This window comes from Salmo salar, chromosome ssa19 (assembly GCF_905237065.1).
Source record: "Salmo salar chromosome ssa19, Ssal_v3.1, whole genome shotgun sequence".
In the NCBI taxonomy this organism is placed as follows: Eukaryota; Metazoa; Chordata; class Actinopteri; order Salmoniformes; family Salmonidae; genus Salmo; species Salmo salar.
This window is the reverse complement of record NC_059460.1, coordinates 58,735,218-58,757,942: the sequence shown is the minus strand read 5'-3', so window position 1 is coordinate 58,757,942 and position 22,725 is coordinate 58,735,218. Positions and strand designations below refer to the sequence as shown.

General features: G+C 44.6%; 1 protein-coding gene across 4 annotated transcripts in view; it reads right to left on the bottom strand.

The window, feature by feature from the left end:
- Positions 1–22,171, bottom strand: part of LOC106579185 (myosin phosphatase Rho interacting protein) — a 121,030-nt gene extending 98,859 nt beyond the window's left edge. For all 4 annotated transcript variants that reach the window (XM_014158850.2, XM_045702552.1, XM_045702553.1 and 1 more), the window contains exons 1-3: positions 21,159–22,171; positions 12,686–12,763; positions 9,266–9,331 (exon numbers count right to left, since the gene is read on the bottom strand). In XM_014158850.2, coding sequence (XP_014014325.2) covers positions 9,266–9,331; positions 12,686–12,763; positions 21,159–21,278 — 264 coding nt within the window. In that variant the 5' untranslated portion in view covers positions 21,279–22,171. The remainder of the gene's footprint in view (positions 1–9,265; positions 9,332–12,685; positions 12,764–21,158) is intronic.
- Positions 22,172–22,725: the final 554 nt, after the last annotated feature.

Genomic DNA, 22,725 nt, shown 5'->3' with positions numbered 1-22,725 from the left:
GTGAGATTACCTTTTTTATAAAGAATATGAGTCTGCCAATTAATTATGAAAATATAAAACATATCCTATTACTAGGCTATTCAAAATCAAATCCACCATAATTTTAGGCCAAATATGAATTTGTTCATTTAGGCTAGACCAATTATGTACCAAAGATATCTTAAAATCAGTATTTAAAAAAAAAAAAAGTTTTTCTGCCTTGTGTAATATGCAGTAGGTTATGTATTGTATAGCAGTACAATCATTATTTTATTTCAGGTTTTGAAACATCCACAATGATCATGTTTTCCATTCAACCTGCTGAATTTATTTTATTCAAATTGATCAGAGTGAGATGAGTTTTAAAAGCACATACTATCTTGATAAGTGTTTGTGATTTTCAATTTAATTTGCATTGATGTCTGTGGTTGGAGTGACAATAGGGCCCTGAGAACCAGGCCATTAGCGACCTGATGATCATTGGCAAGTTGGGTACTACTAATGCCTGTGCATAAAAGGAGATTACCGTGACTCAACAGTCACTTAGAATTTTACTGCGGTCATGACTCATGACTGCTGGTGTGGCAGTGATACGGTCACGGCAACAGCCCTAGTCCTGGTAATCAGTCTGTTAACCTGTTTAAAAGGTCTTACATCGGCTACAGAGAGAAAGGTACGGAACAGTTGGTGCTCTTATGCATGGTTCAGTGTTGCTTGCCTCGAAGCAAGCATAGAAAGCATTTAACTCATCTGGTAGGCTTATGTAAGTGGGCAGCTCGTGGCTGGGGTTCCCTTTGTAGTCCGTGATAGTTTGCAAGACCTGACACATTCAATGATTGTCAGAGCCAGTTTAGTAGGATTCCATCTTAGTTCTGTATTGACGCTTTGCCTGTTTGATGGCTCGTCAGATGTCGTAGCGGGATTTCTTATGAGCGTCCGGATTAATGTCCCGCTCCTTGAAAGAGGCAGGCCTTTAGCTCAGTGCGGATGTTGCATGTAATCCATGGCTTCTGGTTAAGATATGTACGTATTGTCACTGTGGGGATGGGATGGGGGGGCGTAGCTCTTCTGATGTCCTGAAGCTGTATTCGTTCATAGGAAATTATGGCAGAGACATTATGTACAAAGATCAGCGTAAAAACAACACAAAATAGTAAAATTGGTCAGGAGCATGTAAAACGGCTGCTATCCACTGCAGCGCCATCTTTTAACTCATAAAAAAACAGAGGTGCTGAGAGCTTTACTGCCCCAACATTGAGTGATTCTGTCCAGTGCCTGACAGCCTGCCTAACTGGAGGTAAAGACTGAGGAACCTTGCAAGTGAATACAATACTGTGAAAAAATGAACCACTTAACAAGACTACAATATTGCCTTCATAGGTTCCCTCACATGAAGTAGAAGGAAGAGATCACACACACATCAACAGTTTAGGCACCACATAGTTTGTTTGGAGGAGGACGTGACTAATGCTGAGGGTGGGTAACAGGCTGACCACAAAATAAATGTAGAAATCCATGTTACTCAATTATTGCACCCACACTGCTCGGACGCACCAACGAGCGTCTGCGTTACCAAGGGCTAAAATAGAAGTCATTGCTATTTCTGACGCAGATCGCGCTGCAAGTCCTGCCTCTCCCATCTTCTCATTGGTTTATAGAAGCAGGTACCCACGTGCCATCTCCTCATTGGTTATACCCACGTGGGTGATTGAAAGACGAACTGTTTTGATGGTCGTCATGGTAATACTATGAAAGTTTAGATGCCAATCACCATATAAGTTCAAAGATGAAAAAGCCTGGAAGGAGGAGAGATGACTAGAAATGATTCGGTTGGCTGTTTTATGTGTGGATTAATTGTCGGAGTAGAGGACCTTGTGCATTTCAGGTAAAATAACAACTAAATGTTTATATCCCAGGACAAATTAGCTAGCAACAGCAAGCTAGCTAAATAGGACAAATTAGCTAGCAAGTGCAAGCTAACTAGCTAAATTGCCAGAAATGTTTAATGCTTCTCAACCTGTCCCCAAATTTATGTCATTGGTTCAGAGTTTGTTTTGATATTTTAACCTGCATGTCGTGACCGCATTTGGTGTAGGGGGACAAAATATATTCATGCACAATGGCGCACGCGCACAGCCGGTTTGGGTTCCGTGTAACTATGATGGGCAAATCTGTAAACTGGGAGGACTGTGTGTGTGGATTTTTTGGGCCACTGAAAATGTTTTTTAGCCATTGTAATTTGGGAAGTCGTTATTTTTAGGAGGTAGGGTGTCAATTTCGTTTAGTAACTACGCTCTTCAAAGCGTCTGAAGAAATAGTCTCTGTATGAGCCACAACATTAGCATAGCAACTTTTAGCATGTAGCAACATTAGCATGTTTGCATTGCATTAGCATAACAATGCCACATTACAAGCTACTCTAAACCTCTGCTGGGGTCATTGAGATATGAATAGGGTGAACAGTAATTTCTCCGTTAGGGGCTAAAAGACTGGCGGCAAGAACCTTAGCATTGTTATTTAGCAGACAGCCAGTGTTAGCCTAGCCGACGGACAGTAGGCCTACAGTGCGGTACAGTCTAGAAAGCACGGCTGGACCGCACTGCTTTGACTAAAGTGATGAAAGTATCCAAACAGTGAACCACTGGGACAGATTAGATTTTTATCTGTGTCATATCCGGGATGTCTGTTGACTAAAGCCAGGCCAGAAAGACTGGAGAGCAGAGGTTTAAACAGATGGAAAAAGAGAGAGACAGGAAGAGGGTAGTGGAGTGACAAATGGTGTGAAAGCACCCACAGGAAGTAGGTCCGTGTGTGTGTGGCAGTATATAGGACTATACTGTGATGTGCTCTAGAACTAGTAGCATACGTTATGACTCTCAAGGCTGCTCAACCTTGGTCTCTTTACCCACCCATTTCCCAGTTTCTATCTGCAAAGATGGCAGACAGGACACAATAGGCCTCTTCAGCGCATTGGTTTGTTGAGTAACCCTTGAATAACTCACTTAAGTTATCAAAATAACTTCTTGATAACGTTCAAAACACACAACCTTTATCACAAGAAAACAGACCGCAAACTTCGTTTTGGTTTTATTTTTGCATATTATGTCACCGATTTGGCTTTCCACTAATGGCTAAGCTTAACGCATGGGAGCATTCAAACGGAAAATATGGCATGTTTACAAAACATAATTTGCCATTGTATGAGACAATAGCTTTCTGCCTCGGGATCTGTGGCAAGGCTGTGTGGATGGTCGGGAGCAAACTGTATGGACCTAGGCGATTAGAAGCCCAGTGAATGGGTATTCCCATGGTTTTGCGGCTTTGTACGTCGGGAACAGTGACCCCACTGTAAGCCGCGGCTGTTTACATTCCAGAAGATCAGTTCCTACTGAAGCCAGGGGAAGGAAGGGCAGGGGTTAAAAAGCGCTCTCACACACCCAATCTTCCCAGTCCAAAACAAGCCTTGACGCGGTCTGTAAACAAACTAGCAGAGAACACCACTTGAGTTTAGACTTACACGGTCTTATAGACGGTCTGACTTGTAATCCACTTCCCAACTCCTCTTTTTCAGTCGCTTTTCCTCCCTTTTATTTCTAAATCCCTCCTCTCTCCCACACACCCACCCACCCCTCCTTCGATCCCTGTGAATTCTCTTTCCAACATCCCTAACTACCCAAATCCCTCAATCTACTCCCATTCCTACACCATCACCACCTCTTTCACTCCATCCCGCGCTCTCTCCTATAAACCCAGTCCCCCTCCCTCCCTACTTCGCCTCTCCCCTCTTTTCCCATGGCTGGTTGCAGTGTTTCGAAAGCCTTCTGGGAGCGAGCAGCTCTAATTGAGAGGGGGGGGCTTCCAGTTATGTCCCGCCACAGATCGCCTGGAGGCAACAACACTGCAGCACTCCCTGTCCCTGTATCCACATGACCAGGCAAAAGACAAAAGGCTTTTTGGAGCCAGTTAAAAATAGCTCGCAGTTTAATGTTGGGGGGGGGGGCCTTGCACGTTCCAGTGTGTCACAATCTCCACAATCTCGTCTCACGTGTGGCAAGCAGACAAATCTTTAGCCAAATCTTTGGCCAAGGCAAACTCAGACTGAGGTCTTACACAAAACCTGTAGCGGTGCGTTCAAGCAAACAAGCTGTAAAAAGAGGGAAAGAAGGCCAAATACCAGCAATTAAAAAGTAAGTACAGTTCGGTTTGTCCAAGTGAGACTGAACAGCATTTAGTTGTGCCTCTATGGCCTTCGTGTAAAATCAGATCTGCCTCGGCTCTGACCAACCTCACAATCCCTTATCCTTCGACAACCACGACAGGCAGAAACGGGTCAAACCAAACTTTGTGTTCCCGTAACACGATAGGTAAGGAGGCGTCACCCGCGGGTGTCAACACACTTCCATAATTCACACTAGAAGAATTACATAAGACTACTAGCCTCGGGATGCTAAGGGCAACGCTTTAAAAAGAGCTGCCGTGATAGAACCAGTGAGAACAAGGGAAAGGTGATCCGATCATTGATCAAAAGTTACTTAGGCTAACACGCCAATATGACAACATGCCCAATAGACAGCATGTAATATTAACTTAAAGGCACTGCCAAAGCAGAGACAACATAAATCAATCCTAGCTCTAATTCATGGTTTTCAATACAGCAACAGAATCTGGCCTACCCTAACAGGATACAAAAGCTGAAACACAGTCAGGAAACAAGTAACCTGCAATGATAACATTCATAGATGTAACTCTACAGTGTCTGGTGAAAAAACACAAAAACAAACCGCAGCAAGACAAAACGATATCCCACCCGATTCGGATTCTCCACCTCATGCCAACGAGTTAGTGGGTGTGTTTAGCATGAATACTAGATTAAAACCATGAGCTGGCGCACACCCAGAAAAATGTGTTTGTGTGGAGGTGCTGACTAACGGCGAATAAACTCTAAAAATAAAGAAAGTCGCACACTCCATATATAAACTCCCAGCAATTTAATGGGTATTTACCAACGTTTCGGCATCCCTGTGCCTTCCTCAGCAGTGATGCCGAAACGTTGGTAAATACCCATTAAATTGCTGGGAGTTTATATATGGAGTGTGCAACTTTCTTTAGCATGAATACCAAACGTATTTATGCCACGTCACACAGCGGCTGTTGGAGTGTAGGTGTTGAGCTGTGCGTTTGAACCGAGTCAACGAAGTGGTCAAGAGGAGCTAGGTGTTGCCGTGTCCATTTTAGACCGCGTCGCGGGAGGGTCATTAGAGAGTGGCTGTCGAGCTGTGTGCTGGTGATGTTGTCAAGAGTCTCCCGCTGAGGCGAAAAATCTCCACGCCGCACCTGCTTTGTCCGAGGTGTGATAAGGGATTGTGGTGCGCGTGTCTGTGATACGCGTTTCTCTCACGCAGTCTAAGCAAAATACACAACATGTTCCATGCAAAAGTGAAAGCCATATTTGTGGAAGTTCAGCAATGACACTACGTTCCTCTAGAACTGCTTAGTCATCTCTTGACTCCTTCAGGTGACCGTGACTCCTGTCTGAGGCCTTGAGACACTTCTGACCCAGCAACACTTGTTCCTGACAAACACTCTGCAGTCAAGCACTCTTTGTCCTACACACACACACACACACACACACACACACACACACACACACACACACACACACACACACACACACACACACACACACACACACACACACACACACACACACACACACACACACACACACACACACACACACACACAATTCTTGAGCCGCTTCAGGATTGCAAAAACAGCTAGTTCTTTTAACAAAAGATAACAAAAAAAGTCAACTCTGGTAGCCTACAATTCACCCACGCCATGGTCAAACATCCATTTAACGCGCTGTTGAACAAAGAAACAGAAAGGCGTTACCAAGGCAACGCGACTTAACTTCAGACAGCCCTTGCAAAACTTGTCAATACCGTATGTACCACGATTGGTGCTTTCATTCATATGTCAATCAAATTCATATCTTTCAAAATCAGTGAAAAGGGTGAAATCTTTAACATAAAGCTCCAAGTTCACCGATTCCTTTTGGAAATGTCCTTAGGAAATGTTAGTTGTTTCGGGGCCTATGCTAACACAAACCCAGCACTAAAGCTCAAAGCCCACTGTACCATACACTAGGACGGCTGCACATGTTTGATATAGGCAGACACGTTCCGCTCATTCTCTCCCTCCATCTCTTTCTTCCCATCTACTGCTACTGGAAAGTAACTCTTCCTACTCTCCATCCATCCACCCACCCACACTTTCTCTCTGCTCTGTCCTCCCACACACACTCTCTCTTTGGTACATCTTCCCCCTCTCCTTCCACAGTCTCCCTCTGATAACCTCTCTTCAAAGCCACTCTTGCCCTCCTTGGTCTAAAATGGTGGTGAGTCTCAATGGGTGTTCACTGTTCACCCCTGGAGGAGTGGAGGGCGACCCCAAAAACGCCCAGTGGGAGCGTGTGATCTCTTCTCCCCCCCCAGGGCGATGCCACATCCTGCGGGTTGGGACCACAGCCCATCTGGGCCTGTTTAGAGCCATGCAGGACACCAGAGCCATAAAAACTAGAGGCCCCGGAAAAAACACACACACACACACACACAGGGGCAACCTTCTCATCTCCAAAACCCAACCCTGTGCTCTCTGGTGGGCCTCTGATGTGGCTACAGGCCCTGGGTTTCATGGTTTCGAGGAGACGTCATGCTTTTTATCATTCCCATTTCTCAAAAGTCTAAAGGAGTGTGTGTATTTCCTTGTGTTAAAGTGCGTTACTGTACATGTCATTGTCCTATGTTTGGAGTGCGTTTATGCTGCATGATATTATTACCCATGCCCTTGTGTTGTGGCTAGACGTGTATGCCTAGTGTTGAGTGTAGCCGTGCGCAGTGCTGCTTGTTTTTCTAACGTAGTGCATGTATGTTGTTGAGGGTTTGTGGAGGCTGGGTGGCAGAGGGTATATTTGATCTGGAGAGGAAGAGAAGGAGTGTGGTCTTAGCAGCCCCATCGAGGCCTTCATCCATCCCTGCCCTCTCATTTTGTGCTGAGGATACAGCACTCTCCATCGGGGGGGGAACACGCATGCGAAAACACACACACACACACACACACACACACACCTTATTCTACACAGGGCAAGAATTCTTAGGGACGGTACACAACTCGCCTCTACCACATACATAATGTGCTTTAGACCAGTGGTTCTCAACCTTTTTTGGTTCCTGTACCCTCAATCACATTTTGCTCTGCCTGGAGTACCACGGAAGTACCCCCTTGTGCATTTTACCAGTAGACCTATGTTCTTACGAGTCTTCCCAAATACCCCGTGGATTAGCCAAGCACCCCTGAAGGTACACACACCCTAAGATCAGAAGCACTGCCAGGTAGCCTAGTGGTTATAGCGTTGGGCCCGTAACCAAAAGGTTGCTGGATCAAATCCCCGAGCAGACAAGGGGGTAAAAAAAATCTGTCGTTCTGCCCCTGAACAAGGCACTGTTCCCCGGTAGGCTGTCATTGTAAGTAAGAATTTGTTCTTAACTGACTTGCCTAGTTAAATAAAGGTTACAATCCAACAAGAGAGTATAATATAGGATATATGAGAAACTCACGCTCTGTTTTACCAAAGGCCTAGCTTCTGGTGCCAGATACAGGAAAGATTTAGCCTAATTTGCAGCCGCTTATTAAAAATGGCCCAACAATTATTCAAACATGATGTATTCATCATCGCTTGTTCTACACTTCACAGATCTATATTTAGAGCACTCCAGCTCTCCACCTCCGTTGCTGACCTATTTCGATCCTCCTTTCAGACGGCAGATGAAAAGATGAAGTGACACTAACCGAGGAGGAAGGGAAAGGGAGGGCGAGTGGGAGACACCATATCTTTTTCTTTCGCTTTCCTCCTCCCCCTCTCCTCCGTACGTATTCTTTATTTGTCCCCTCGCTCGAATCCAAATCGCTGCCTTCATTTGGACTCACTGACTCTCAGGTATGCTTCACCTGGTGAGAGGATGATCAACGTGACACTGATAAATGTGTGCATTAGTACGTACGTAACAGGGCTCTACAGATCAACAATTCTTTTCTGATGACCCCTTCGAGTTGAGGGATGTGTTTTCCACCCACATACCAATAGCTTCACCGCCAATGTGCGCACACACACACACACCACACACACACACACACCAGAAAAGGCCTCTTCCCACTGCCTCACTTACATAAGGGTACTCAGCCTCTCTCACCAACGAACACCGCAGAGAGAATGAGTCAACAGCAATGAGCCAAGTGCTCTTTCATCCCGATGCGGTTTTCACCTCTCGTTCAAAAAAAAAAAAGACAAAAAAAGAACCTCTCTTTCCAAGCAGTTGGATAAGAGGAAAACGGGCCAATCAATACACTGCCTGCCCACTCTCTCCACTCCTCATATGAATTGCTAAACTGCTGGCACTAAGAGGGCAGTGTTGAATATGTGTACCTCAACTTTACTCTATTTACTTAAGAGAAACAATTACGACATTGTGGCAACTTCGTCACAACGCTGTCGCGTGGTAATGTCATCACGACCAACTTTCTTACAACCTGTAACGTTGTCATAAGTTGTCAGAACATCAGGTGTTGGTAGGGAAGGTAGTAGGTCCATACAGAGTATCCAACAGTGACACTGAAACAGAAAGGCCTCAAAATGGATTTAAAAAAATTGCGGTATTTATGCCTCAGTTGGGAAGTTGCCACGGTCAGTTGCACAGGTTTTTTTGCACCTTAAAACAAACACACCTGTGCACCTGACTTATCTGTGACACCTGGTGTCCCCGCATTCCTTTCAACCTCACTGAGCTAGTTCTCTACGAATTAGCATGTTAACGTGACGCTATGCTAGCCCCAGAGGGACGGTGTGCGCTGAGTGTTGACAACCCAGCCCTGTGGCACCGGGCCCACCTCAGACACACAGGTACGTCTCAGGAGAGTGTCAGAATCCCAACACTCCGCTTACACATGCCGGAAAACATCAAAAGGCATGTGTCCAACTTGACTGACAACACACGAAAACAGTCTAAATGTTGTGCGTGTCTAAACTGGCATGTGTCCAACTTGACTGACAACACATGAAAACAGTCTAAATGTTGTGCGTGTCTAAACTGGGCGGAAACGTCTCCAGTTGTGTAAAAAAATACAAATAATTTGAAAAAAAAAAACGGCCTTCGTGCAGAAGGAACTCGCTAAGAAACTACGGACATCATAAAACATAATTTAGTGCTTAACGGGGAAGTTGACTCACCATCTCGTCCAGGGCGTAGCGGAGTAATCCATGTTCGTATAGGATGAAGAACCTCCTCTGCCATTTCTGTAGAGAGAGGAAAGAGAGGAGAGAGGAGAGAAAGAGAGGAGAAAGAGAGAGAGAGGAGAAAGAGAGAGAGAGGAGAAAGAGAGAGAGAGGAGAAAGAGAGATGCTAGTTATAGTGACATCTGATATGGCAACTTACGCTACATAATATGTACGCTATTATAGGACTTAAACTGTCCCGTTGATTTGGGTAAAAGCAATGTAGCTCGAATGGTAAGCGCAACGCAGTTTACGAAAGTGGTGGTATACAGGCACGGTTGGACTTTCAATGACCACAGAACACATACTGGATGTGTAGGGAGTTACAGTCATAGGCTATGAGCCTATAGTGGCTATGCTATAAAACAGGGATCACTCAGAAGAATCCCCAAGCCCAACAACACCGAAAAGTCCCCAGCATGCGTTGCGGTTTCATATATATATATTTATTTATAAAAAAAATTTGGGGGGGGGTGACATGGCTGCAGATGATTTAGTGAGAGTCAGTGTGCCCTAGATCCCAAAGCCAGGACTGAGCCAACACTATTACCCCAACACGTAGACACGCGTCACGCAGACACGCGCCGCGCACACACACGGGTAAAGTTTCCCATTCGGTATCCACTGTGTTGGCTTGGCAACATTTGAAAATGACAGACTGTTGTACTACATACTGGACATGTGTGTCACTTAAATACAGAGAAAGAGACCGAGAGAGACAGAGAGAGATGAAGTGAGAGTGAGACCGAGAGAGAGAGAGAGAGAGAGAGAGATGAAGTGAGAGAGAGACCGAGAGAAGAGAGAGAGAGAGAGAGAGAGAGAGAGAGAGAGAGAGAGAGATGAAGTGAGAGAGAGAATGCCTTCAACTCTGTAACAGAGGGGGAGGTTGACTTAAGCAAACCACCTAGACACGATCGCTGAGCTATCACTGTTCACCAGGATACATTCCTGGCGCTAACAGGAACCTCCGCTAGCATCTGATGAAAACATGCCACAGCCAAAACAGACACATCCAGCATTCTAGCATACACTCTATGCACTGTACCTAATCCCTCCAACACCAAAGTGTCCTCCAAGTGTAAATTCTACAACCAAGTTAGTCCATGTTTGTTTGAGGAGAAGATTGGATCGTCACAAGACAAAAAAACTAAATTATCCCTTTAACCCAGGCTGTTACATCTCTTTCCCTCTTTTTCCCCTTGAAGGCACTAGTGGAGTTCCAGGTATTAGAAAGTATGCAAAGAAGCCTTAGGGCGAAACTAGAGCTAAATGACTTTCTCTTTTTAGTGAATATGATAAATGGTAGGCTATATGTTTTCCCACTTTTATACACTCTATATCACCAACCCCTCCTTTCTTAATGCCCAGTTTTGTCCGGGTGTTTAAGTTTCTGGCCTCGGTTTTCTGCCGAGATCCATCAATAAAAGACGGGGAAGTGCTTTGTGATCTAGGGGGCGTCGGGGGGCCCCCGAATAGGGTTGCCGATAGGCGTCCTCAGCAAAGCCTGAGTTACAGGAACATCCTACTCATTGAGGCCATTAAAAACTGTAATATAAGGCTCAGAGGGGACCACTGAATGCAGTGTTTGGCTTTCGCCGGACATAACGGGACCCACGTCGTCCAAAAAGTCAACTAAATTTTGCCAAAAAAAAAAGCACCTGGAAGATTGTGAAGCCTCTTGGAAGAATGTTCTATGAACAGATTAGTCAAAAGTGGAACTTTTTGGAGAACGGGACTGGTGAAAACCAAACACCGCATTCCACAGTAAGAACCGCATGGTGGCGGTAGTGTGATGATTTGGGGATGCTTTGCTGCCTCAGGACCTGGATGACTTGCCATCACTGAAGGAACCATGAATTCTGCTCTGTATCAAGACAATGTCAGGCACATCCATCCGTGAGCTGAAGCGCAGCTGGGTCACGCAAACAAGACAACGATCCAAAACACACAAGCAACGCTACATCAGAATGGCTCAAAAACAACACATTTAAATGTTCTGGAATGGCCTAGTCAAAGTGCAAACATAAACCCGATTGAGATGTTGTGGCAGGTCCTGAAACGATCAGTTCATAGTCGAAAACCCACAAATGTCACCGAGTTAAACCAGTTCTGCATGGAAGAGTGGGCCAAAATTCCTCCACGGGGATGTGAGAGACTACAGGAAGTGTTTGGTTGCAGTCATTGCAGCTAAAAGGTGGCACAACCAGTTATTGAGTGCGAGGTGGTAATAACTTTTTCCACACAGGTACTTAACTTTGTTTATTAAATACATTTTTAAAAAGTAGCAATATTATGTTTTGGTTGAAGAGCTGACAACATTCAGTGTCCATAATATGCAAAAATAGAGAAAACGACACTGTAATAGCGATTTATTTTGCTCCCCATCCCTACCCAATACGGGACCGACCATACCTACAGTTGAGTCAAATCTAACAGGGATCCATAAATCCATCGTCAACCTTTCATATGGGCCTACCATTTCAACCCCCCAATTCAGCATGTGTGTTTATTTACACTCCTGAAGAAAAAAAAGTGCCTGTGAGTGATATCGCGAGGTGGGAACTGTTGACAGGGCTGAGGCCGATGGCTCCAGAGATGCTCCCCCTCCATATGGAAACCATCAGAGGCTGTGAGAACCGGGACTTTTCCCACTCCCACTCAATCCTCCTCTTTTAGGACGCGCCAACGTCATAGCGGCGCGAACACGGAAAGTAGGTCTTACAAAACTACCCCAGGGCACCGGCAGCAGAGAGATGGAGTCAATATTATGCTCATTACCCCCTGAGAAAGAGCTGGTCGGGGGATTCTTGTTTAGAAGGCCATGCCACCCACAGGGAGCTGCCCACTCACTGTGTTCTTACTCGCACAGCCAAGTCAAAAGGGTTGCAAATTGTGACTAAATGGTCACACTCTGGCTCCAAACCTCAGTCTAGGGTAGCCTTAAGAGGTAACTTGATCAAGCTCATACAAGGCTCGTAGGCGAGTCAAAACATCCTGATTCAAGACTATTGCAGTTACTTTCATCTGCTAAGCTAGCAATTGTTAACTTTCTGCAAACCTCAAGCCCAGTTTTCTTCATTTGTGTTTGTTTGTGGCAGAACAGAGACGAGACTACAGAGACCGACGTCGCAAGAATAGCTTGCTGTGAACTCATAACTTTAGAGGTGACGTAAAAATCCATTGCTGTAGGCCTGTGCTTTGACAAAGTGTGACCTTTCTTCTTCTGCATAACAGTACCAAATGATTGAGTGACCGAAATCTAGAAGGGACTTATCTACAATACATTTTGAAATCTCAATTGAATGCACTTGACAACAAGGTTACAACTGGGTTAGAATATATTCGTCAAAACCAACCAGAGGTTAACGAACTTACCCGAGATCTGTGCAAGGGATTGCCAAAATTGGTTCCTTCTGGAGCCAGGAGCAACCATCCTCCATATATCGGTTTTGCCTAATGGGAAAGAAAAAAAATTGAAGATGGATTAAAGAAAGCATTAACAAAATGATTAATTGGGGAGATAATGATTTACTAAGACTCACCAAGCAGATGCTCTTATCTAGGGAGTCTTGCGTAGCCTCCAGTAAGAGTAATGTCAGACCGCATAACAACATTGAAATAGCCTTGCGTTATAGCCGTTTATTACCAATGTACACTACATGACCAAGAGTATGTGGACACCTGCTCATCAAACATCTCACTCCAAAACAATGGGCATTAATATGGAGTTGGTGCCCTCTTTGCTGCTATAACAGCCTCCACTCTTCTGGGAAGGCTTTCCATTAGATGTTGGAACATTGCTGCGGAGACCTGCTTCCATTCAGCCCCAAGAGCATTAGTGAGGTCGGGCACTGATGTTGGTCCATTAGGCCTGGCTCATAGTCAGCGTTCCAATTCATCCCAAAAGTGTTTGCTTGGGTTGAGGTCAGGGCTCTGTGCAAGCCAGTCAAGATCTCCCACACCGATCAACAAAACATTTCTGTATGGACCTCACTTTGTGCACGGGGCCATTGGCACGCTGAAATAGGAAAGGGCCTTCCCCAAACTGTTGCCACAAAGTTGGAAGCACAGAAGCGTCTAGAATGTCATTGGATTTCCCTTCACTGGAACTAAGGGGCCTAGCACAAACCATGAAAAACAGCCACAGACCATTATTCCTCCTCCACCAAACTTTACAGTTGGCACTATGCATTGGGGCAGGTAGTGTTCTCCTGGCATCCGTTGAACCCAGATTCATTCATCGGACTGCCAGAGGGTGAAGCGTGATTCATCACTCCAGAGAACACGTTTCCATTGCTCCAGAGTTCAAAAGGCGGCGAGCTTTACACCACTCCAATCAATGCTTGGCTGCTCGGCCATGGAAGCCCATTTCATGAAGCTCCCGACGAACAGTTCTTGTGCTGACTTTGCTTCCAGAGGCAGTTTGGAACTCGGTGGGGAGTGCTGCAACCCGAGGGCAGACTATTTTTAAGTGCTACGCGCTTCAGCGGTCTGAGCTTGTGTGGCCTACCACTTCGCGGCTGAGCCATGTTGCTCCTAGACATTTTCACTTCACAATAACAGCACTTACAGTTGACCGGGGCAGCTCTGGCAGGGCAGACATTTTTAAAAAACTGACTTGTTGGAAAGGTGGCATCCCATGACAGTGCCACGTTGAAAGTCACTGAGCTCTTCAGTAAGGCCATTCTACTGCCAATGTTTGTCTATAGAGATTGCATGGCCGGGTGCTCGATTTTATACACCTGTCAGCAACGCATGTGGCTGAACTAGCCGAACACACTAATTTGAAGGGGTGTCCACATACTTTTTTGTGTATATACACACAAACACACACACACTAGGGCTGGCGTAATTACCGTATAACCGATGGTTGTGGATGAACACCACCCTAAAATAACCATCATAACCGTAAAATATATACATTAAAAAAATGTTGTGGAACAAAACAGCTGACTGAAGACGGGACAGCCGGGCCTTCGTGCGGTTGAGTCTGTTTCTGCTGCAACATGGACTCTTCATCACGAAACTGCTCCTTGCTGAAACAAGCAAGACGTTGTAGCAAATGAGAGTCTTCGGTTGCTTAGCCAACACCCCCATTCCCTGCAGCAGCACATGCAGTAAGGAGCAGAAGGGAGAAAATGTGTATCTAAATTTTTTTACATTTTTTTGCTATTCGAACGGTTATTATGGTGACCGGAGTCATTTGGCTGACCAATAACCATCATCCAAAATTCCATGACCATCACAGCCAATGAGAGACACACACACACACACTGACAGGGGGTTTTGAAGCACCTCCATCTTGGCACTCCCTCACCTTTGTAAAACAAATTGTACAAACATTCTACACATTTTGTAATGACCTATGCCATCATAGTATGATACGAGTGAGAATGACTAACAAAATCAAATGTGGGCCCCCTGGAGGTCAGGGGCCTGGTTGGTATTCGGCCGTGATTACGAGCCCTGGATGATTACTCCAGTATATCCCAGAATAATCTGACTACACACTGGCTGTCTGTTTCAATAGATTGTGTACAAGTTGCACGCTTTGGCTGGCTGTTTGGACCAGCTGTGTGAGCGGTGTTCAGGCTGCAAACACTAACTGGCTGCATTCCAGAGCACCAGTACTGCCTTTTAAAAAAGGGGGAAATGGCTTCTAACACGTGATTTTCCCTGTGATCCCCCTAAGTGGGCGGGCAAGAGAGTGAGGAGCGAAGCAGAGGAAGGGAGAAGCGGTGTGACAAAAATCTGTTCTCTTTACACAAAAAAAAAGACTCAGGATTCTCATTCACTGCATTAAAAAAAATGCAGTTAACTCGTACACAGGCAGCAGTTAGCCTAGTGAAAACAGACTTTGGCTATGTACGCAACAACACTACTAAAGCCTGTTGAGCTCCAACTTGATCTGAAGGGATTGGATTGGTCTCGCTGTGTATATAGCCATTGCTGGAGTTTTGTTGAGCATGTTTAAAAGGATTTATGCTTACCTACTCCCATTAAACCTAAACAATCAAATTGGCTTATGGAAAGTGCTCAGTTACAACTCCATAAATCCATCATGTCGCTATGGAAAAGTATAAAAAGAGGACAGTGTTGAGTGTGACAACGAGAGATCTAAATGTCCCATTTTAATATACTCTGATCAAGGTCAAAGGTTCCCCCCGCTAAATGTTATTTTTAATCCAATGTAAAGCTCCTTTATCTTTGATTACAATGTTGGGTGTTTCTCTGCTTGGCGCAATGAAAGGCAAGATAATGTCGAAACAGTGATAGCTACAGGTAACTGCCAAATTAAAGGAAACACCCAACATAAACTCTCTTAATATGGGGTTGGACCACCATGAGCCAGAACAGCTTCAATGCACCTTAGCATAGATTCTACACGTGTCTGGAACTCTATTGGAGGGATGCGACAACATTCTCCCACGACAAATTCCATAATTTGGTGTTTTGTTGGATGGTGGTGTAAAACGTCGTCGCAGGTGCCGCTCTATTCTCCCATAAGTGCTCAATTGGGTTGAGATCTGGTGACTGAGATGCATGGCCATGGCATATGGTTTATAGTTTTCAATCTTTGTGTTAAAAAAACAACATTGAAGACAATCATGGTACCAATAATTGCTTCTAATACACCAGATGTTCTTGAACAAATTATAAAAAATAAAAATCACACAGAAGAAGCTCAGCGTTCAACACAAAGCTCATCATGGAGCTAAGGACCCTGGGACTAAACACCTCCCTCTGCAACTGGATCCTGGACTTCCTGTCCCCCCCAGGTGGAAAGGGTAGGCAACTACATCTGCCACGCTGGTCCTCAACACCGGGGCTCCTCAGGGGTGCGTGCTCAGTCCCCTTCTGTACTCCCTGTTCACCCACGACTGCGTGGCCAAGCACGACTCCAACACCATCATTAAGTTTGCTGACGACACAACAGTGGTAGGCCTGATCACCGCCAATGACGAGACAGCCTATAGGGAGGAGGTCAGAGACCTGGCAGTGTGGTGCCAGGACAACAACCTCTCCCTCAATGTGAGCAAGACAAAGGAGATGATCGTGGACTACAGGAAAGAGAGGGCCGAACAGGTCCCCATTGACATCGACGTGGCTGTAGTGGAGCAGTTCGAGAGTTTCAAGTTCCTTGGTGTTCACATCACCAACAAACTATCATGGTCCAAGCACATCAAGACAGTCATGAAGAGGGCAGAACAACACCTTTTCCACCTCAGGAGACTGAAAAGATTTGGCATTGGTCCCCAGATCCTCAAAATGTTTTACAGCTTGCATGTCAAGAGCATCCTGAACGGTTGCATCACCGCCTGGTATGGCAACTTCTCGGCATCCGACCGTAAGGCGCTACAGAGGGTAGTGTGTACGGCCCAATACATCACTGGGGCCAAGCTTCCTGCCATCCAGGACCTTTATATTAGGCAGTGTCAGAGGAAGGCCCAAAAAATTGCCAAAAACTCCAGTCACCCACTGTTCTCTCTGCTACCGCACAGCAAGTGCCACCGGAGCACCAAGTCTAGGTCCAAAATGGCTCCTTAACAGCTTCTACCCCCAAACTATAAGACAGCTGAACAAATAACCAAATGGCCACCCATACCTTTTACATTATCACGAAAATGGGGTACAAATAAAAGTGTGTGTCAAGAAGCAGTGAAGCTTGGCAGAGTGATGTTCCGGAGGACGCATGGCTCTCGACCTTCGCCTCTCCCGAGTCCGTACAGGAGTTGGAGCAATGGGACAAGACTAACTACCAATTGGATATCACGAAATGAGGGTAAAACATAAAAAATGTATGAATGGTGTCACGTGATCAATGGCTTTGTCCATTTATATATACAGTCATTGGTGTGGAAGTGCCAGCTTTCAATATACTTTGCATCCCTCACGTACTCTAGTGTTTCCATTATTTTGGCAGTTACCTGTATAGTACTGGTCAAGCATACAAAAAAGGAACTGATAAGTCTCTTTACACTAACAACATCTCAGTTCATATAGCCACTTAAGTGTGTGGTCTATATGTTTAAAATATTGATAAAGTCACCATCTGGGGCTGAGCAGGGAATCCATTGTGGCACTTCTGGGATAATGTCTGTTCATTCCGATTAAGCCGATATCTGACTATATTACAGATGGAAGACAGGGAGGATGAAGGTAATGTAGAAATGTTACAGAATGTTAGCCCCCCTGCCCCTAGAAAATGAGAAGAGGTAAAAACAAAAGAGAAATAGAGAGAGCAGTGCTTTAGAGAGAAAAGAGCAATCTCTCGTCACATGACCAGACGGGGGGGCGTATGCTGAATCCCCCTGGGAAGGGACGGGCAAGACGGATTTAGGTCAGCCTTTACCCTTCAATGGTTAAACGTAGTCATTTGTGTGGTGCGTTCATCTCACAACCCCCCCCCCCATCGTAATGACTATGTAATACCGCACTGAGAGAATGTGGGCTAGATGGGATGAGCGTGTGGGGGGGGGGGTCAAATACTAAAGGAATGACCAAAGCTCTTGCTGAAAATATGTTTGGAATGAGATTTACAGAGACAGAGTATCTCGTATGTAATGTGTGCTGGGCCTTTGGTGTTGATGATGATGAGACGCCTTGTTAACGAGACTAGAGTTTGCAAGTTAGTAGCACAATGAGGTCTTTTGATAGCCTTTTGGGTCAGGAATTCCACTAGGTAACAGTCAGCCACAGAGCCATTTTCATCCATGCAAGGAGGACAGTCGGGTGTGAATATCGTGGAATAGATGTAATGTTGTGTCTAGCTAAAGGTGTCAGTCTCTAGTGTCAATATCGTGGAATATATGTGGTGCTGTGTACAGTTGAAGGTGTATGTCCAGTCAAGAGACAAACTACTCCTAAAGTCAAGCAGACCCGGACAGAGTGTGTGTGTGTGTCCGTGGGTGCAACGTGTGTAAGTCAATCACATATTTAGTCATAATATGACGCGTTTCAGTGTTGATTCAGGACCACCTGCTTCTAAGAACTTACCAAAAGCCATGGCTATACATGCTGTAAGGCTAATATCTAGATTTTACCTAACAACCGCTCACATGTCTAGAACGAATGGTGAACAGCGTTGAGAAAATCAGCGCTGTCACTGCGAAGCTATTCCTGTAGTCTTCTGATAAAAATGATATGGCTTTTTGGGTGTCTCCCCTGTTAAAGTGCAGGCACTTATCCACCAATATAACAACTTAATTCTATACCAAGGCCATCCTTAGCCAGCTCTCTTATGTCAAGGTGATGGCAACAATGTAAAATGTGCAAGGTAAGCAATTATTCTATTCTCACCATAGGAAAAGTACTAAGTTGGAGTTTCTACATCTGCATTGCTTGCTGTTTGGGGTTTTAGGTTGGGTTTCTGTATAGCACTTTGTGACATCTGCTGATGTAAAAAAGGCTTTATAAATACATTTGATTTGATTCAATGCGCTTTTCATTCAACCACGATGTGTTTGACAAGCCTAACAAAATGTATCATGCATGCATCTCCTCATTGACTTTAAAAAAAAACTCAGTGCCATTTCATGCATTGTGCTCTTTCATGTCAGGGGGTTAATTCGTGCACAGATTAGTTTCAGGATGACAGCCTATACCCTGGGGCTAACAACTAATTACATCCAATTAACCTAAACCTTTGTACTATGCCTATTTGACAGATGGCTAACTCACAGGAAACTCTACTGCACTATGTACACTTTCTGTATTGGGAAACTGGAACTTTGCTGAAATTTCCAATTGCCAATCAAAATCATAAACACCTTATTTACGTAAGTATTCAGACCCTTTGGTCCGAGACTCGAAATTGAGCTCAGGTGCATCCTGTTTCCATTGATCATCCTTGAGATTTTTCTACAACTTGATTGGAGTCCACCTGTGGTAAATTCAATTGATTGGACATGATTTGGAAAGGCACACACCTGTCTATATATAGGGTCCCACAGTTGACAGTGCATGTCAGAGCAAAAACCAAGCAATGAGGTCGAAGGAATTGTCAGTAGAACTCTTCGAGATAGGATTGAGTTGAGGCATAGATCTGTGGATGGGTACCAACATTTTTTTGGGGCAGCATTGAAGGTCCACAAGAACACAGCGGCCTCCATCATTCTGAAATGGAAGTTGTTTGAAACCGCCAAGACTCTTCCTAGAGCTGGCCACCCGGCCACACTGAACAATCGGAGAAGGGCCTTGGTCAGGGAGGTGACCAAGAACCTGATGGTCACTCTGACAGAGCTCTAGAGTTCCACTGTGGCGATGGGAGAACATTCCAGAAGGACCACCATATCTGCAGCACTCCACCAATCAGGCCTTTATGGTAGTGGCCAGTTGGAAGCCACTCCTTAGTAAAAGGCACACGACAGCCTGCTTAGAGTTTGCCAAAAGGCACCTAAAGACTCTCAGACCATGAGAAACAAGATTCTCTGGTCAGATGAAACCAATATTGAACTCTTTGGCCCGAATGCCAAGCGTCACATTTGGAGGAAACCTGGCACCATCCCTACGGTGAAGCATGGTGGCAGCATCATGCTGTGGGGATGTTTTTCAGTGGCAGGGACTGGGAGAGTAGTTGGAATCGAGGCAAAGACAAATGGAGCAAAGTACAGAGATCCTTGATGAAAACCTGCTCCAGAGCGCACAGGCCCTCAGACTGGGGCAAGGGTTCAACTTCCAACAGGACAACAACCCTAAGAACACAGCCAAGACAACACAGGAGTGGCTTCAGGACAAGTTTCTGAATGTGGCCCAGCCAGAGCCCGGACTTGAACCCAATCGAACATCTCTGGAGAGACCTGAAAATAGCTGTGCAGCAACGCTCCCCATGCAACCTGACAGAGCTTGTGAAGAAAGTGAGAAACTCTCCAAATACAGGTGTGCCAAGCTTGTAGCGTCATACAGAAGACTCGAGGCTGTAATCGCTGCCAAAGATGCTTCAACAAAGTACTGAGTAAAAAGTCTGAATACTTATGTAAATGTGATTTCAGTTTATTACATTTGCAAAACTTTCTAAACCTCATCATTATGGGGTATTGTGTTTAGATTGAGGGGGTAAACAATTTAAATCAATTTTAGAATAACGATGTAACAAAATGTGGAAAAGGTCAAGCAGTCTTAATTCTTTCCGAAGGCACCGTATGTTACGAATTCTAGCTAGGTGGCTAACATTAGCTAGGCTAGAGTTTAGGGGATAGGGTTAAGTTTAGGGGTTAGGGTAAAGGGTTGAGGTTAGGGTTGGGGTTAGCTAACGTGCTAAGTAGTTGCAAAGTAGCAAAAAAGTTAAGTAGTTAGTTGCTAAAATGTCAGTGATGAGGTTCGAACTTGCAATCCTACTTTCGTTTATTCCTTAAGTAACCATACCAAAAGTAACATATCATACTAATGTGTCCCGGACTTACATTTACTGTAGTTAGTCTAGTCTGAGACCAGGCTGTAATATTCAATAATATTTAAAGTACTTTCAAAATTCCTAAGTCAAATATATTCCCTTATAAAATTCTGCTAAAAGGTAAATTAAGGCCGAATAAAACAATATGTTTTGCTAATATAAATAGTTTTCCTGCTGGACACGGATCGTCCCGACTTTCAAGAATCCCTGAGCTAATTTCCTATGATTCTACAGATTTTGCCATGAGAGAGAAAATGTTGCAGCTTTAAAGCCAATTTCCTGTTTTTCTAAATTGTTTGTTCATGGCTTATGACGTGTTCATATGCTATCTGGGGGTGGGGGGGCGACCTCCGTGACTACCCCCAAAGCTTGTGGCCCCCCCACGCCTAGCGGGAGCTGCGCTACGCCAATGAGCATGACCCCATGACTGTGAAACATATGGCAACACTTGCTTACCTGATTTAAATCTTCGTCGCTCAATAAATGAGATTCTCTTGGTTTAAAGCAATTCTGGCATTTACTTTTGTTGAAAATGTTGGCTTGGAATTTCCGACATGGATTGTCTTTGGAGGACATGGTTGAAATACCCAGCTGATCTTATATGGGTGCCAATTGAAACCGTAAAGACAACACAAACAAAAACCTGAAACTGCGCAATTCTTCCTGTGTAGCCTACTATCCCGAGTGGGTTGCAGTCAATAGCGTCGGAGCTCTAGACGCCGGTCCAAGGTGTGTGCCGCAATGACATAAAGTCATTCCAAATTCCACAACACGATATGAGAGTTCATTCAAAATTCGGAAAACTACTTAAAATGGGAAAACTGTCTGAATGTCTTAGTGGCCTAGTTAGATAAAGAAGCTAGTCCAGCACATAATTGAAGGTGCTTTGAAACCACAGCGACGTCCACCTATTACTTTGATACCTCCAAGCTCATTATAATCGACTAATGCTTACTAAACGGGATAAAGGATTAGGTAATATCAATGATCTTATCATCTTGTTGCTCGCTAGGTACCTCCCACAGCGCAGCGGCTGTCGTGATAACTTTTTTTGCTCACATTTGAACAGGCCAATTTATAAATTGACAACGACGCAGAATATGGGGATCCAGGCTTTTGTACTCCGCACTCTCGTCTTGGTAAATACTTTAACTACAAGGTGTACAACAACACTACACAGGTGACATTTCGCCGGTCCTCTCGCTCACTGAAATGGTCCCGTGAGCCTCCATAAACACCACACCAGGAGTTGCAGTTTTTTCCTATTTCTCAAATAAGTAGCCAACGGAATGCATTGCAGCTATATCCAGGTGACTAACGCTTGTTGTTCCCCTCAAATTGATTCTCCATGATCAAAATGATCCAACTTTCGTCAGGAATTGGAGTTTGCAGCCATGTCCAACGCATTTTTGGTCTGTGGTCGCGGTAGCAACATAGAAACGTAGCTTGCGCTGCAAACTGTGAACGCACTCTCTAGCAAAGTCACGGGGAGCCAGTCAGCGGAGAGAAGAGGAGGTGCTGAAAACGAATGAGCTGTTGACTGTCAGCAACACGCACCAATGAGAAAAAAGAAACACGCCCACTACTAAGACTACAATTGATGTGTGTCCAATAGAAAATATTAGAAACACGTGCCAATTTTATGGAACAACACGGATCAAGTTAGGTGGGCTCTCAAGGTCTTTGGCTTCAGTTGGAGTATTCTTTATTTGTTGTATTTTAAGTGTTTTTAAGAGTGTTCTGTAGCAGGAAATTGTCAATTGGATATTACACATTACCCTACATTTTCTGAGTTGGGATTTAAATGAAAGCAGGCTCTGTATTCCACTTTGAATCAATTAAGACTGAATTTACCTGACATGTGCAATCATATGTAGCTATGTAACGCCCTCCTGTGGTATTAAACTAGTTGAAAATAAAAGTGTATCACAATCAAAAGGAGCTTGAGAATACATGGTATTATTCATCATATAGATGTAATTGTATTCTAATTCCTAATTCTATGGAATTCATCTTTATTGAG